The sequence below is a fragment of the Echinops telfairi genome, unplaced genomic scaffold (assembly GCF_000313985.2).
Source record: "Echinops telfairi isolate 266 unplaced genomic scaffold, ASM31398v2 ScPeMD7_3533;HRSCAF=4204_0, whole genome shotgun sequence".
In the NCBI taxonomy this organism is placed as follows: Eukaryota; Metazoa; Chordata; class Mammalia; order Afrosoricida; family Tenrecidae; genus Echinops; species Echinops telfairi.
In genome coordinates, this window is record NW_022107431.1 from 84,117,620 (window position 1) to 84,133,607 (window position 15,988).

The following is a 15,988-nucleotide window of genomic DNA, read 5'->3' on the forward strand; positions in this document are numbered from 1 at the left end:
AACAAAAACCTGACTCCTCACGAGTTTTATTTAATAATTACTCATGCTTAAAGCATATTTACATGATTTTTAATAGGGAAATTGTCATGAGTGTATTTTTTTGCTTTAACTGCCAATAAATTCTTCCCAGAAGTGAGCCACTGAGTTGTATAAATTATTGGAGTCAAAGGCCTGAATTAAAGACATCCTAAGTCTCATTCACACACATGTCATTTTGAAAGGACCCACCCCCCCAAAAAAAAAGAAATGACAAGAAACCCCTCAGACCCTTCCATCACGATCCTAGTTCCCTGATCCTTTAAAGATAAAGGATAAGTGACTGACAGGCCTTCCCTAGCGGGGAGGGTGTAATCTGTCAGTCTGTCCACATACTAGGGGTATTGTAGGCGAGCCCACCAGCCCACAAGTTAAAAGCAGTCTGATTTTGCTGGCAGGAATACTAACATCTGTTGTGGGGGAAGAAAAAGCTTCATGCAAATCACACAGGAGAGGAGGGACGTTCAAGTCGAGAAACCAGTGGCATTATTTCTTGTAATTGCACTGTGAGTCAGCACGTTCTTCATCTTCTTGATAATTTATGGAAATGCAGCGAGGTGATAGAGAACAGTGTTCGTTTTCTGCAGGCACTATTTTATTTTCTTGTGGGTGTGTATGTGTGTGACTTCATGGACCCGAGGTGCTTTCTGTTTTTAAACAAGGATACAGTAAGTTGTCATCCGTGGAAGGCTGCCTGGAAGCAGCACACCCCGCGCTTTAGAAAGCAGCTTCCGCCCCAGCGGACAGTGCAAGAGCGATGGGAGCCCACGTTCCTGGAAGTTTGCACATCAGAGTAAACAAACTTGAAAACCCCTCTTGGTAGCAGAATTCACCCAGCCTTGTTCCATTTTCTCTTAGCAAAGCACACCGCAAAGCTCTCACAAGCTGCTTTGATGAAGCCGCATGTATTTCCCCTTCACAATTTACAGGAAGTTACTCTTAAAAGAAAGTGATTCTGGTGTTTACTGCCCATATTAAAGGGACAGAGTTCCTTTTTTATTTTTGATAACGTTGGCGTGAAATAGCAGAAACGAGCTCTAGGCTGACGAGGCCAGCGTGTGCGTGAAAGCGGGGCCTGCTGGAGCGACGTTGCTGCTCCAGGTCCTCCTACTTGGGAGACTAGACGTGGCAGAGGACCAGGTATCCTTGATTGATTAGGACAGATGGCCCTGGAGAAGTGAGAGAGAGAGACTTTCTGGGGATGGAGAAGGAGCTTCTGAACCTCTCTTTCCTCTTCCTAGTGCAGCCTGTCCAGCCAGTGCCTTTCGTCTGTCTGCTGAGCAGCAGGGTTGTTGTGTAGTGCCAGCCCGGAATTCATTACGTGTTGCCTTTAAAGAGCCAACAGCCTGTCTTCCTGTTCCTTTCCCAAAATGCACACGCCCATGGCCGGCTCGCAGACCGGAGGGTCCCTCTCCTCTGGCCTGAAGGAGAAGCGCAGGGCTGAACACGTTTCTCAAGAGCAAAAGTGACTCCACCAATCCTGGCTTGTGTCCCAGGGCTCACTTTGTTATGGCGGGTGAAGTTCACCTTTGCCGCACCCAGGGTTTCCACAAAAAGGCAAGGGTCCAAGTGTTCATATGAGCAAGTGTTACTTCAGGACTTTTAGGGTTGCGGGTGGAGGCTGTTTGCATAGTTGAAGCCTTGGGCGGGGGTGTAGGAAATGGCAAGTACAGAGAAGGAGAAAAACCGAGAGACTCAGTTTGACGTAGTCGGTGGCAGTCAGCTCTCTGAGCCTTACCCGGGTGACTCAAAGCATTAAAAGTCGGCACAATCGGAACTGAACTTAGTAGCAGCAGCCAGTTGCCACTCACCGCTGTCGCAAAATAGTGCTCGGCTGGTGGTTTCATCTGCCAGAGGCAGCTCCTAAAATGAAATTGGGTGTTTCATGCTTGGGTGATTGTTCCCGAACATGCACCGGTGATAAAAACCGAAATGGAAAAGGTAAATGACAAAGTGTGCCTTATCTGTACCCGCCCTTATTTCTGCTGATTCAAGCCTGCTCCGGCGGAACCGATGGGATTCTTTTTTCCTGCCTAGGCAATAGGGGACCAGAAATCACACCGGGGACTGGCTGTTTGTTGCTTAGAGGTGCTAGGGGGTGTGCCTTTCTCTTACGTGGCTTCTCTTTTGGACAGATCTATTCCAGGGGGGAGCTTCACCACTTCATCGACGGCTTTAATGAGGAGAAAAGCAACTGGATGCGCTATGTGAATCCAGCCCATTCTGCCCGGGAGCAAAACCTGGCTGCGTGTCAGAACGGGATGAACATCTACTTCTACACCATCAAGCCCATCCCTGCCAACCAGGAACTTCTTGTGTGGTATTGCCGGGACTTTGCAGAGAGGCTCCACTACCCTTACCCTGGAGAGCTGACGATGATGAATCTCAGTAAGTGGATTACACCACCACAACAACAAATGTTCAAATGCCAATAATGCCAGTTCTGTCCATAGGCGCTAATACCATGTGGTTTAATTATGCAGCCTGTGGGCCACAGTAGGCGCCTTCTTCGAGTGGCTCAGAAGAATTTCTTTCTTTCCCCTCCTCCTGCCAATTCCCTCAGTGACACTTGAGCACTACAAAAGAGGGGGGGGGGCGAGAAAAGAAGAGCTGCTTGGAGTGTTTCTTTCAGGAAGGTCCAGGAATAGAAATGCTTGCCCCATTCTAAGGTGGACTGGTGCAAGGATGAGAGGAGTCACTTCTGACCCCCGGAGGATGCAAATGGCAGTTTCATACTTGTGGTCATACCACGGAGATGTGTGTTTGGTTGTCAAGTTCAATCCTGACGTGGAGCGTTGTGCAACCGTTCCTAGAAAAAAGCCAGTCATGATTTTTCAAATATTATTGTAAATAGATCACCTAAAGAGATTTTGTATCTTCGCTTCCTTCCTTATGGTAAAGACCTAATTATCTGAACTCTTGATCAGTGTTACAGTAGCTGCCTATCACTTGATCAGAACAAATTCTTAGCTCCTTGGCTTTTAATTTTTCCTTGGCTTAAAATTAATATCATGACTTCTCTATATATCTGTGTGTGTGTGTGTGTGTGTGTGTGTGTGTCTGTCTCTCTGTCTGTCTGTCTGTCTGTCTCTGCCAATGGCTTCTTCATTTGAGTCTGTCTCACGTGGTCTCGGGTAATTAAAGACGCCCATCAAGTTCTTAGTCTCTGTCGTCGCTATGGCTGGCTCAGAGTAGTATTGAAGATTCGTTCTTTTGGGTTTGAAAATGCAAAACGGATGCTGAGTTTTTGGGGTCACTTTTTGTCTTGATACTACTTCGAACTAAAAGAAAAGTTACACACGAAGAGTATAAGAATCCCCTTACATCCTCTACTTGCATTCACCAATACTATGGTCTCATTTACTTTATCAGAAGTTAATTTGTTTTAGCTCACATTTTTATCTTTGAGACATTTGGCATAATGTCAATTTTCACCTACGTGGGAATTTGATCTGAACTTCAGGATCTATGAACAAACTAGCTACTTATCTGTCATTGTCCAAATATTTCCACATTGTCCTATTTACTTGAGCTCTTGTATATTTTCCATTTTCTGTAAATCTAGGGCTATGGAAATACAAGTCCCCTGTGCACAAATGAGGTCATGCTTGCACACACAAATAAGGTCATGTGTTAAGCAGCCGACAATTTGATTCTGTGTGTTTTCATCCTGTTAAGGTAACATAATACATACACTTATGTACACACAGTTCACCTTGGAACTTTAGGAAAAGATCTTGGAATGTTTAGAAACAGACTAGCTTTCAAACTAAGCACTGTCTGTGTAATCGAGTTCTGACCAAAGACGGTTGTTCTTTTCCTTCATCTCGGATGGGGTGTGCCCAAGAGCCTTTCGCCCAAGAGCCTTTTGGATACCTGGTGTCTGTGTGCTCCAGCCCGGTGCTGAGAGTTGGTGGGAAAAGCCATGGACGCACAGTCACGTTTTTATGGAACTTTGTTCCAGCAGGGCATCTCAGGGGAAGAGCTGCTGCTTCCTCCTATGCAGAGCAAGCCAGAGGTCTCCTTACATTTCTAGAGCTTAATCATTTCTGGGGCCAGGGAAAGTCTTTGTTCTTTCCTTACAGAGTAACTCCATTTGAGGTGACCCAGCCCAGTGACTTTGCCCCAAGCATGATGAAGCGTTGTCACATACTTCCCCCACCCTCTGCCAATCACCAGCTGTTTCAAGGCCTTGTGTTTTTACTCTCTAATGAAAGACTTCATCCCAGTACTGAAGCCATTTTCATGCACGCTGTGAAAAGACACCTCGTCTTCTCCAATCTCCTTAGTAGCTTTCTGTAGAATCTTCCATTGCTATGGGGAAGAGGAAAAAAAGTAAGAGGTGGTTAAACCTTGCCTGGTACCTTTCTTTGGCACAGTAGTCACAGCAAAGAAGGGAGTTCACATCAGCCAGTCACTTCCAGACAAGACTCCTGCTGCCAATTGTGAAACCAGTGATCGTGGGTGTGGCAGCGGATGATTGAGACTCTATCAGGAAAATTTCCACTATTTCATCAGGTCTCACAGGTTTGATTGTGTCTCCAGGAGAGCTGTGCTGGGTGTCCAGACGTGAGGACAGTGCCGTGCTGGGCCAGCATCCTCCCGCCGAGGGGAGCCTCGAGGGCCGCAATGGCACCCCTGGGTTTGAGTTGTGAGGAGAAAGGATTGGGAATAAACTGAGATAGGAATGGTAAATGCCAGTGGTCACACATGCTGAACGCCATTTAAAATCATTAAAAAGCAATCAGGGTTTTTTTTTTAATGTAATAAAAACAATTCAGTTCATTCCCTGTCCCTCCCAGTTTTTGAGGGATATTTTTCTATCTATCTCATCTAGAAAACAGTTGACCAAACTGTAGACTTCTAAATGTTCATCTGCGTTCTCAGTTTCAGTTGAAAACGGGCTTTTGTTTTGCCTACTGCAGAACTTCTAGGATCTCTCTTGTAGTCTTGGGGTTCTTATTATAGAACGAAAATGTGAGTCGGCATAATTAAACCATTCAGAGCCTTCTGAAGCAGTTCACTCTTGAAATGACTCCATCCGCCTACAGCCAGTTATGATTTAAGAACAAAAACAGATCTTGATTTTCCTTTTCATGTTAACTCAAGCTGCTGCTGAGTGGAGAGTCAGAAATGAGCGCAGCTCCACTGACTGCTCAGCTGCTGTTGGGATTTTAAGAAGGTTACCTTCCTAGGGACTGCCCGGGTCCCACCTGCAGGCCATCTCAGGGAGGCTAACACCCTCCTGGCTTCGGATATTGTTTTAGAACAAGATAGTAATCAAGTTCTTAAAGGTGGAAGAATAGGCAAACGCTCATGATGGATACATTCTGTGCAGGATCCTCTTCTAAGTATTTTGCACAGAAAATCCCCATCCCGACCTTTTTATCCACTGGCCCCCCTCATAAGCTTTGTTTCCATTCTGTCATCTTGACTCTAGCGTGGTATTTCATGAGACACCCCCCTTCCTGTCTGGACTTACATGTTTTAAGTTCAAGGCTTCTTGGTGTTGGAGTTTTAGGACCAAGGGAGTATTGGAGCTACAAAGGGGGCTAAAATAGGAGACTGGGTCAAACATCATTCGCCAAGTAAAAGTGGCAGAAAGCTAGGAGTGAAGTTTCTCTGTATTTTCCTCTGATTAGGGTGGCACGCACTCTCTCTCTCTCTCTCTCTCTCTCTCTCACTCCCCCTTTAGTTTGGGCTCTGTAGCTCCCAATCAGGTTTTGTTTTAAACCTTCGTAAATTCCTTCCTGTGGCTGTGAGATGCCTGGCCTATCAGTTTTCCAACTTCGTTGTCTCTCTCTTCCTTTGCCGTTTTAGCTTTAAAAAACAAAAGTGACAATTTGCACTTCCTGCCTGCTGGCCTCCCTGAAAGACTGATACTGGCTGATAAGGCGATATTTATTTTGGTTTCGTGGGTTCAGAAACCCCTCTCTCTCAGCCATCTCTTCATCGCACCCCCACCCCCCCATCAGCATCTTCCCAGATTAGGCCCCTTCTCCCGTGTTTATTCTGAGGCTGCTGGCTGGCCCAGGATAACTGATAACAGCTGAAAGGCGATAACATTCTCCCAGGAGCTATCAGACTGGAATCGAATCCCTCCAGCCTGTCAGCCCAGAGAATGGATTTGAAGGGTTCAGAAACTGGAGTTGCATGTAGTTAATTTCCAGCCCTATCAGATATCAAGCCTGGAGTTCTTTCTCTGTTAAATCTAGCTGGGGATGTTTTTAGACACCCAGTGACACTTGACGAAACGCCGGAGAGCACTTAGGCCTGGAGCCGGCCCTACTGAATGCTGCAGCCCAGGGTGCCCTGCGGGCCAGCCAGCAGTACACGCCAGCTTTCTGGTCTGACTGCTGGCCGGCCAGGAACCAGACCTCTATTTCCACGCGCTCCGCTTCCCTTTGACTTCCAGGGAATGCTGAGCAGGGAGTTGCTGGGCTTTTCCCGGACACCTCTTCATTCACAGAAGATGTGTTTGGGGTCAGAGCTGTAGGCTAGGGGTGCGCGAGGGGGGCAGAGCTGTGCCTCCTCATGGCTGCTCTCACGAAATGACATATTCACCAAGTAATCATACACCTTTTGGGGCACATGCTTCCATGGTGGCGGCGGCGGCTGTTTCCTTCGGCGCTCTAAGTAATTGAACTGGCTCGGGAAGTGCCCGTGTGGTTTGGCAGAGGTGACTGGGTCACACCTGCGACTCCCAGGACGGCCTTGCTGGGAGCCTGCTTCTTCTAGAGCTGTTCTTGGTTGCAGGGGAGTGGAGGGTGAGGGGTGGCCTCCACACCACCCATCTGTCTACTGGGCGTGGGCCGTTTGGGCAAGCTTCTATCACATTCAGATTTACCCCAAGTGGAGGTGAAAATTGATGACTGCTTCGTTACTTGAAATGAGACTCGTAATCTTTCACATCTCGCTCACAGGGTGTGCTGATTTCCTCTAGGTAAACTGTGAACATCAGACTGACTCGAGAGTCACCTCTGACCCCCCCTACCCCCGCCCTGGTAGTTTTCCACCCCGTTTTAAATGGAAGCGGGCCTGTTCGAGTCTGAGCAGCACTTTCGTGCCGGTGGGGTTTGTGCTCGTGAGAACGCAGGGATCCCGAGGGCCTGTTCATTGGCCGCAAGCTGTTGCTGTGCCGGTCCGAGAGGGACAAGGAGCGGCGGTGCTCAGAGGCCCACGGATGCTGGAACGCACGGACACATGGGGTGTGGAGGGTGCCCAGTGTCTCGATCTGTGTCGCCAGCCGGTGCTCCGGCTTTCTCGAGAAGAGAGAGCCCCCCCTCCAACTAACTGCCTTCTCTCCTTCATTTCAGCGCCTACCCAGAACCACCCTAAGCAACTGAGCCCCGAAAGAAGCGAGCTTTGCCCCAAGAGCGCTGCCCCCAAGAGAGAGCACAGCGTGAAAGAGATCCTCAGGCTGGACTCGAACCCCTCCAAAGGGAGGGACTCGCACCGGGCCAACATTTCGCCCATCGCTTCAGACAAGGACGTGGAGGACTTTCGGAAAGAGGGGAGCCCTGAAATGCCCTTCTATCCTCGGGTGGTCTACCCGCTCCGGGCCCCGCTACCCGAAGACTTTTTGAAAGCTTACGGGATGGAGAGACCCACGTACATGGCCCACTCCCCTCTTCCGTCCTCCACCACCCCAAGCCCCTCGGCCAGAAGCAGCCCCGACCAAAGCCTCCAGAGTGCCAGCCCTCACAGCAGCCCCGGGGCAGCAGGGTCGCCTCTGGCCCCGGTCTCCCAAGAACAGAGGGACCCCTATGCGTACTTGAATGCACCCTATGGCCCCGAAGGCTTGGGCTCCTACCCAGGATATGCACCTCCGCCCCACCTGCCCCCTGCCTTCATCCCTTCTTACAATGCCCACTACCCCAAGTTTCTGTTACCCCCGTACAGCATGAACTGTAACGGCCTGAGTAACATTAGCAGCATCAACAACTTTGGTCTCTTCCCGAGGCTGTACCCCGTCTACAGCAACCTCCTGAGTGGGGGCAGCCTCCCTCACCCCATGCTCAACCCGGCTGCCCTCCCCAGCTCCCTGCCCACCGATGGGGCCCGGAGGCTGCTGCAGCCCGAGCACCCCAGAGACGTGCTGGTTCCGGCGCCCCATAGTGCCTTCTCCCTCACCGGGGCCGCTGCCAGCTTGAAGGACAAGGTGTGCAGCCCCACGAGCGGGTCTCCGACCGCGGGCACCGCCGCCACGGCGGAGCACGTGGTACAACCCAAAGCTACCTCAGCAGCCCTGGCGCCCCCCAGCAGCGATGAAGCCATGAATCTCATCAAGAGCAAACGAAACATGACTGGCTACAAGACCCTGCCCTACCCGCTCAAGAAGCAGAATGGCAAGATCAAGTATGAGTGCAACGTGTGCTCCAAGACGTTTGGCCAGCTCTCCAATTTGAAGGTAAGCCGAGAGAGAGAGAGAGAGAGAAAGAGAGAAAGCGCTAGTGTATTTAGCTTACGATCTACAAGGCCTACATTACATTTTCAGCAGTAGAAAACTTGGTGAATGCAGGTTCTACCATTGTCACTTCTAGTGGGTGGCTTTAGACACCTTACCACCTCTCTCCCAAATTTTTAAAAGAAGTATGTGGGGTTTGGGCCAGAAGATCCTGTAGACCCTACTAGACCAGGTCTCCACGAGTCAGAATCAACTCGATGGCAACTGAGTTTGTTTGTCGCCTGTTGAGTTTTGTTCCAACACAGCGCGCGGAACCTCTCCGGGGTGGTGTTTGCACCGGCTGAGACGTGGTCTTGGTGCCGTTCTTAACTCGGCGGCCTCGTGACTGCCTCGGGAGCGAGTGTCTGAGGGCAGACAGCTGTCTCGGTGCTGTCCGATCTAACGCCTGCACCTTCTTCCCAGGTCCACCTCCGCGTGCACAGTGGAGAACGGCCTTTCAAATGTCAGACCTGCAACAAGGGCTTCACTCAGCTGGCCCATCTGCAGAAACACTACCTGGTACACACGGGAGAGAAGCCACACGAATGCCAGGTGGGCAGCGTTGCCTGGGTGAAACTCGGGGACCAGGTCTTTGGTGTTGGTCAACCCCGAGTCATGCAGCCTGTAGTTGCCCCACACCCAGGATTCTGCCAGCCCTGGGCTGAGCCCATTACTAAGGCCGAGCACCCCGGCCTCCCAGGGCTCTGTCCTCAACGACAAGCCGAGACGATGACACAGCCCGCTCGCTGCCAGTGGGTGGGAGATGGTGGGGAAACCAGCAGTGTGCCACATCGCCCTGTTTGCTTGTATTCCACCGCAGGTGCCCCGACAGGGAGGCTTCTCGCTGCCCAGGTTTTGCTGGGTGTTTGTTTCATGCAGCTCGCCCCTCCCGTTGGCAGCTTCTAATCTCCTGGTCTTCCTGTCCCCCTTCTCTGCCCTCCCCCCCACCCCTCGCAGGTTTGCCATAAACGATTCAGCAGCACCAGCAATCTCAAAACCCACCTGCGCCTCCACTCGGGGGAGAAACCTTACCAGTGCAAGGTGTGCCCTGCCAAGTTCACCCAGTTTGTGCACCTGAAACTCCACAAGCGCCTGCACACGCGGGAGCGGCCCCACAAGTGTGCCCAGTGCCACAAGAGCTACATCCACCTCTGCAGCCTCCAGGTCCACCTGAAGGGAAACTGCCCCCTGGCCCCCGCCGCCGGGCTGCCGCTGGAGGACCTCACCTGCATCAACGAAGAGATCGAGAAGTTTGACATCAGTGACAGTGCTGACCGGCTCGAGGACATGGAGGACACCATGGAGGTGACCGCTGTGGTGGAGAAGGAAATCCTGGCCATGGTCAGGAAGGAGAAGGAAGACACGGGCCTCAAAGTTTCCTTGCAGAGAAACCTGGAGAACGGACCCCTCTCCTCCGGGTGTCACTTTTACGAACCCTCAGACCTGGCCCTCAGGAAGCTGCCTGCCCGTCAGCCACTACCTCTGGAACCTGTGAAGGTCAAACAAGAGACAGTTGAGACAATGGATCCTTAAGATTTTCAGAAAAATGAAAAGCGTTGTTTGCTTTTGCTGTTTTGTTGTTTTGAACTTATGACTTGGTGCGTCAGGGTGCCTGGACCAAACGTGCTTGTCCGTAATCCCCAGTCTGGCAAAACTCTCCCGACGGCAGGAGTGAGGCGGGAACGCCTCACCTCTGGAATGAAGAGAAGGAACTCCAAAGTTACTGAAATCTCAGGGCATAAACAAGGCAAAGACAATATCTATATATGTGTATGTATGTATGTATGCGTATTATATCTACTTATTTACACCCACCTCTATCTATTTGAACCCGTGTATTTTGAGTACTTGTGTGGATGTCTGCAGAGCCTTCCCAGTACGAAGACTATTGCCTAGTAACTATAATTATTTTTTTTCAATGATGATACTTCATAATTTATTATGCAATTTACCATTCAGAAAGCAATAATTAAAAATGTTTACAATGACTGGAAAAATTCCTTGTAATTTGAGTATAAATGTTAGGATTTTGTCCTGTGGCCGTTCTTTCTGCACATCTACTTAAGTACCGTACCTAAGACTTAGCAAATCTTATCATTTCCCTCAGTCAACTTCCCTCCAAGATATTTGAGAATGAGGTTTTGGTATTACCAAAGTTAAAACGGTTGATGTGTTAATTGGTAGGATCAGATAGAGTTTTAATGGATTTGTGCAGACTTACCCAATCATAGCTTGATTAGGAAGAACAAGAGAAAGAGTCTTGTATGTTTCTGTACCATTCTGACTTCTCTCCCCAGTGTTACCCAGAAAAGTGGCAGGAAGGTTTGGCCAACCTGTCTCTCTCTTTAAAAAGTGCACCCTCCCCTCAAGTCATGGATGTGACCCTTGGGGTGGCCACGTGCCTTCTGCATCGCAGTGTATTATCTGAAAATGTGAAGAAGACAAAATGCCATGTTTGAAGCCACTGCTAGGCTCCTCCCAAAGCACTGGCGGTGGTGTGTGTGTGAAGTTTGGGGGCTTGAGTCTGGGTGTTGTTTTATTGTTGGTTATTTTATGTCAAAATTGCACCATCGGGGTGCTTTATCAGGAAGGCGTTTGAGGTAGATGGGCTCAGGCCACACTCTGCAAAACAGAAAAACGGGTATCTCGTCGTCTTAGGGTGAAAGCGGGTAACTGAACATTCCTATCCCCAACACATCGATTTTATAGTTTTCTGTAAAACTGTCCGCAGTATTTGTGTTTTTTACATGTTATGGTTAATTTAATTGAAGATGAGAGAGCATTGCAAAGTTGTTCAACAACAATTACCTCATTGAGTAAGTCCAGCCATGCAGGAAAGAGTGTCTTAGGATCTAATGGTTTGCTACCCGAGAGAAGAACCCCAAGTGTCCGCCACAAGGATAGAGTGTGTGTCGCTGTGTCCTTGTACTGCTGAAGCCAAAGACTGCTTGTCACCATTCCAGGTGTAGCAAAGAATGATGTATATTTATAAATCTATTTATACCACTGTACCATGTATATCTATCTCTATATATTTATAACCACATAAGTTGTGAGCCAAGCCATGTAAAAGAACCTATTTTACCTAAGGCCCTTTGTATCCACTCACCCACCCCTGAAAACAATCCTTTCCTGAAACTGGTTAGCACCCACGTCGGTGTGTGTGGACCGTGACCTAAACGTGGGTGCCGAGGGTGGACTACATAACCGCCGAGGAGAAAGAGAGCAACACGTTGGTGTTTGCTTTCCTATCAAGGACCATGTAAGATGGCTCTATTCTTGTTCTGCCACATTGTAATTAAGTGGTCACACCAAAGTCAGAAATAAAAATCCTGCCGTCGTCTGTCGGCCACCTCGCTCCTGCTCTCTTCCTCTCCCTCCATAGTGACCCATTACTCAGCAATCCGTTTGATAGAGGACAGTTTGTTCACGGCAGTGTCAACCTCTGCAGAATCAAACATACTTAGGGTAAGCTGAGGAAACCTAAGAGCCTTATCCCTCAGTTCCCTTCAGTAGCCAGATGAACAGGATTGTGCATGCCTGTGTGATGGGGTGTAGTTTGAATCTGGGGAAACCAAAGCATCACTCCCCGGACAGTGACACCCGAGAGGCGGTACCTTCATTCTCAGCCACCATTTGTTCTCATCTTTGCCCTCGGTGCTTGCTTTCCCTCCGGCGCTTTTCACAAAGATGTGCAGCGGCTTGAGACCGGCCCGCTTCGTTAATGTCTGACTTTCCCTCTTAGGCCTCTTACATGTGAAGGTTGAGCCCACAGGCAACAGTGGTTTTGTTTTTTTCCTCAAAGTTAAAACTGACCAAAGTTACTGGCTTTTTACTTTGCTAGAACAAACTATCTTATGTTTACGTACTGGTTTACATTTGTTATTTATGTGCGAATTGTCAAAATGTAAATTAAATACAAATGTTCATGCTTTACCGATGCTTGTCTGGTGTCTTGAGTTATGGAGCGAGCAGTGAGTGACATCTTATCTGGATGGCAAAGGTGGCCCAAGACCAAATTTGGACACAACACAATACTGTCTCCATAATGCTTCCCTTTCTCTTTCAAGCAGCAAGTGATGCTTTCAGCAACTTCCCCCACCCCACACAGACACCTCCCCCACCAGGGACCACTTGTGAGTCACATGCTGTATTAGTCTGGGTACTTTGGAGAAACAAATCCACAGCAACTCATGTATAAGAGAGAGTTTTATGTAAAGAAAATGTGCATCACGAAAACATCCCAACCCAATGCTGCCCAAGCCCGCAAGTCCAACATTAACCCATTAACCCAACACCAGTCCACAAAGTCCTCCACCTCACAAAACAGAGGCAATGATGCCGACTGCAGGAGGAAAGCTGAGTCAGTAAACGAATAAACATCTCAGCACTAGCAGGGGTCTCCATAAGGCTGCTCCAGCACCCAGGGCTGCATCGGGAAAGGTCCATGCGGCTTCTCCTTGGGGATGTCTTGTAGGAAGTCAATCTTGCAAGCTGAAGCAGGAAGCTGCTAAGGCAGCTGCATCCTGGTGCGACCATCACAAAGCAAGAGACCCGAGAACTAGAAAAGCGAGGCTTCACCACCCATTTATCCCTCCGCCTTTCAACCAGCCCCACATGTGATTATCGGCCAGGCTGGCACAATTAACTAACTCACATGCTAACATTGATCCGTCATCGCCCACAAAATGACTGACAGTCAGGAGCCATACAAGTATTCTTCAAGAAAGATACTTCGAGCATTAGCCTGTAACTGGGAAGGTGTGTTTGCTTGTGTTGGCTATGTCTGTCTGTTTCACTTATTGACAGGACCCGTAGAGAGGTGAAGAAGACGTGGGTTCACTCCAGGCCATCTTAGAGCCCTCATGGGTTAAGGGGCTGGGGAAGCCCTGGGAAGCTGGATCTGGGAGCTTCTATGGAGTATAAGCTATATTAGGCATATTCGCCAGGGAATATATGCATCTGCATAGCCACCTTGCCCTACACCTACATCTTCTGTCACATCTAAACTTTCCACTAGAAAATTTCTCTTTTACCAGAATCTGGGCATGCATTGTTGGCGTCCAACCCAGGGATCAGTGGGAATAAGCCCACTGGTTTGTCCACAGAAGCTAACCTGTCTTCCAGAAACACACAAGTAAATGTGAGGCTAATTTGACAGACCTGAATAGAAGTTACTTCCAGCAACTTGATGTTGCCTTCAATGAGAAAAGATCTAAATATTTTTGACAAATTGTGTTCATGTACCTTCATGCTACGTAAGGTTTTCTCCTGCCCTCTACACTCAAAGGTGCCCGATTTATTTTTCTTTAACGCTTTGGCTTTAACTGCCTCCGAACATCTGTAACACAAATTCGAAGTGCTGCCAACATGTCATTGGAGTTAAGAAACCCAGAACCCTATTGTCTTAAACGTGCCAAATGGTGCTGGTTGAACTCCTAATTTCTACAGGACCATTGTAATAATGTTACCAAACAGAGCCCAATAAGACACAGAGAGTAATAGCAAACTGCCATAAATCATCATTTGCTAACTTGGCAAAGAACTTGAGAATTCTAAATGTACACGCTTGTAGACTTGACTGTTTAATGAAGCATTACACGAAATGATACTATTCACTGATCACTTATGTCTACCAGGCCAAACTCCTCAACGTTGGACTGAGGTTTTGTGCTTATCAGATAAGGAAAGATAAAGAAGTCACCTTTTTCTGAGCCATTTTTCAACAAAATAAAAATGTGCAGAAGTTATGTATTCTATTTCTCCTAGAACATATGTACCAGAACATACACTTAATGGGTGTTTATAGAGATGGTTGTCGATCCTCCCTCCCCTCTTAGGGAAACGAAGACAATTTAGAACCCATAAATTGGTATACGTGAACTTATTCATCTCTCTCTCTTTCTGATTATCCAAATTGTCTTTAACAAGGAGACGATGAGGGAGAGCCAGAACAGGGGAATGAACAAAATTAGAGACGCATGGTGGAGGGTTTCTGATGTAAAACCAAGCCTCTAGGAGTCGAGGATAAGGTGCTCTCGCAGAAAAAGCAGATCACAGAGGGGCAGCTAAAAGAATTATAACTGGAGGAGAAATCCGTGTGTCCATGGAACCAATCCAGAAGATTCTCCTATTCCTTTAAGAAAGCATACTTCTTAGTTCCTACCGCATCTATTTCACTAACAACTTCAAATCATAAGAAATAATAACAACAACAAAAGAAATCCGATGGTTCTGAGCACTGGCTACCTCTGTTGGATCCACTTTTGGGTGTACAGCGGCCGCAAGAAAAGGTCCCGCACCTGCGGGTCGGCCTCCCTTCCCTGTCTTGTTTGGGTTCGAGCCCTCAGAGCGCATGAGTCTGTTTCTTCAAAGTGCTGCTGACAGCTGCTCTCTAAATAAGTACATCGTTTTAATATCAATACAGTCTGGATCATGGAATTTAAACAAAAATCCCGCAAGACTCTTAAGAAATTATTTTTAACCAGACTTATGCCAATAGTCATTGTCCAAATCACGAAATACTGGAAACCAATAAGCCTCTCCTACTTTGTTTTTCTTTATAGGTTTGGGAAGGGGTGAAGCCGAGTTGGTCAGGGACAAATTTCCTTCTTTCTGAATTTAGGGTAGATTTTATTTAACATAAATGTTTAGTCACCTTATACTTGCCCTCTAAATCCATCTTGAAAAAAGAAAGCCCTGAGAGAGAGGTAAAAGTAACTTGGATAAGAAACATTGCAGCATGTTAACAGAGTTCATGGAATCTGGGCGATCCTCCTCATCTTAGGTACCTGAAGGAATTACCTGCTGAGCAGTGGTTCACAACCTTCCTAATGCCGCCACCCTTTGATACAGTTCCTCATGCTAATTCCTAACTGTCATTTTACTACTGTGATAAATCAGGTGACCCCTGTGAAAGGGTTGCCCGACCCCCAAATAGGTTGCGCCGCACAGGTTGAGGACCGCTGGCCTAAGAGCAATTCCTACCATTAGGGTTTCTACCACAATGAATTCCTTTTCATGGGAAGAAGTAAGAGTCTCCTTCTGCGGAAAGTTTAGCAAGGACTCAGCTTGTTTGAAAGCACAAGATGCAAAGATGCTCCGGTCAACCCTTCCTATGTCTAGCATCCATATTTTGCACATCTGAGGACACGGTAAATGTAAGACTTGGGTAGAAAATGTTCTGGGGTGATGCCGATGGTTAACGTGCTCACTTGCTAACTGAAAGGTCCGTGGTTCTAATCAAGTAAACAAACAACAACAACCTTGTCGCTGCTGAGTCAATGTCAAGTCATCGCAACCTGATAGGACAAGGTGGGACTGTCCCACCGGGTTTCCAAAGCTGTGACCTTTACAGACCCCCCAAAAATCCAACTCCCAAACTCATTGCTATCAAGTTGGTGCCCACTCATAGCCATCCTAGAGGACAGGGTAGAACTAACCCTGTGGGTTTCCGAGACTCTACCTGTTTACACGGGTAGGAAACCCCATCTTTCTCCGGAGCAG

General features: G+C 48.1%; 1 protein-coding gene across 1 annotated transcript in view; it reads left to right on the forward strand.

Annotated features, from left to right (window-relative positions):
• Nucleotides 1-12,418, forward strand: part of PRDM1 (PR/SET domain 1) — a 20,909-nt gene extending 8,491 nt beyond the window's left edge. Inside the window, exons 4-7 of the mRNA XM_045294487.1 lie at nucleotides 2,172-2,424; nucleotides 7,353-8,446; nucleotides 8,906-9,034; nucleotides 9,440-12,418. Coding sequence (XP_045150422.1) covers nucleotides 2,172-2,424; nucleotides 7,353-8,446; nucleotides 8,906-9,034; nucleotides 9,440-10,015 — 2,052 coding nt within the window. The 3' untranslated portion in view covers nucleotides 10,016-12,418. The remainder of the gene's footprint in view (nucleotides 1-2,171; nucleotides 2,425-7,352; nucleotides 8,447-8,905; nucleotides 9,035-9,439) is intronic.
• The last annotated feature ends 3,570 nt before the right edge of the window (nucleotides 12,419-15,988 follow it).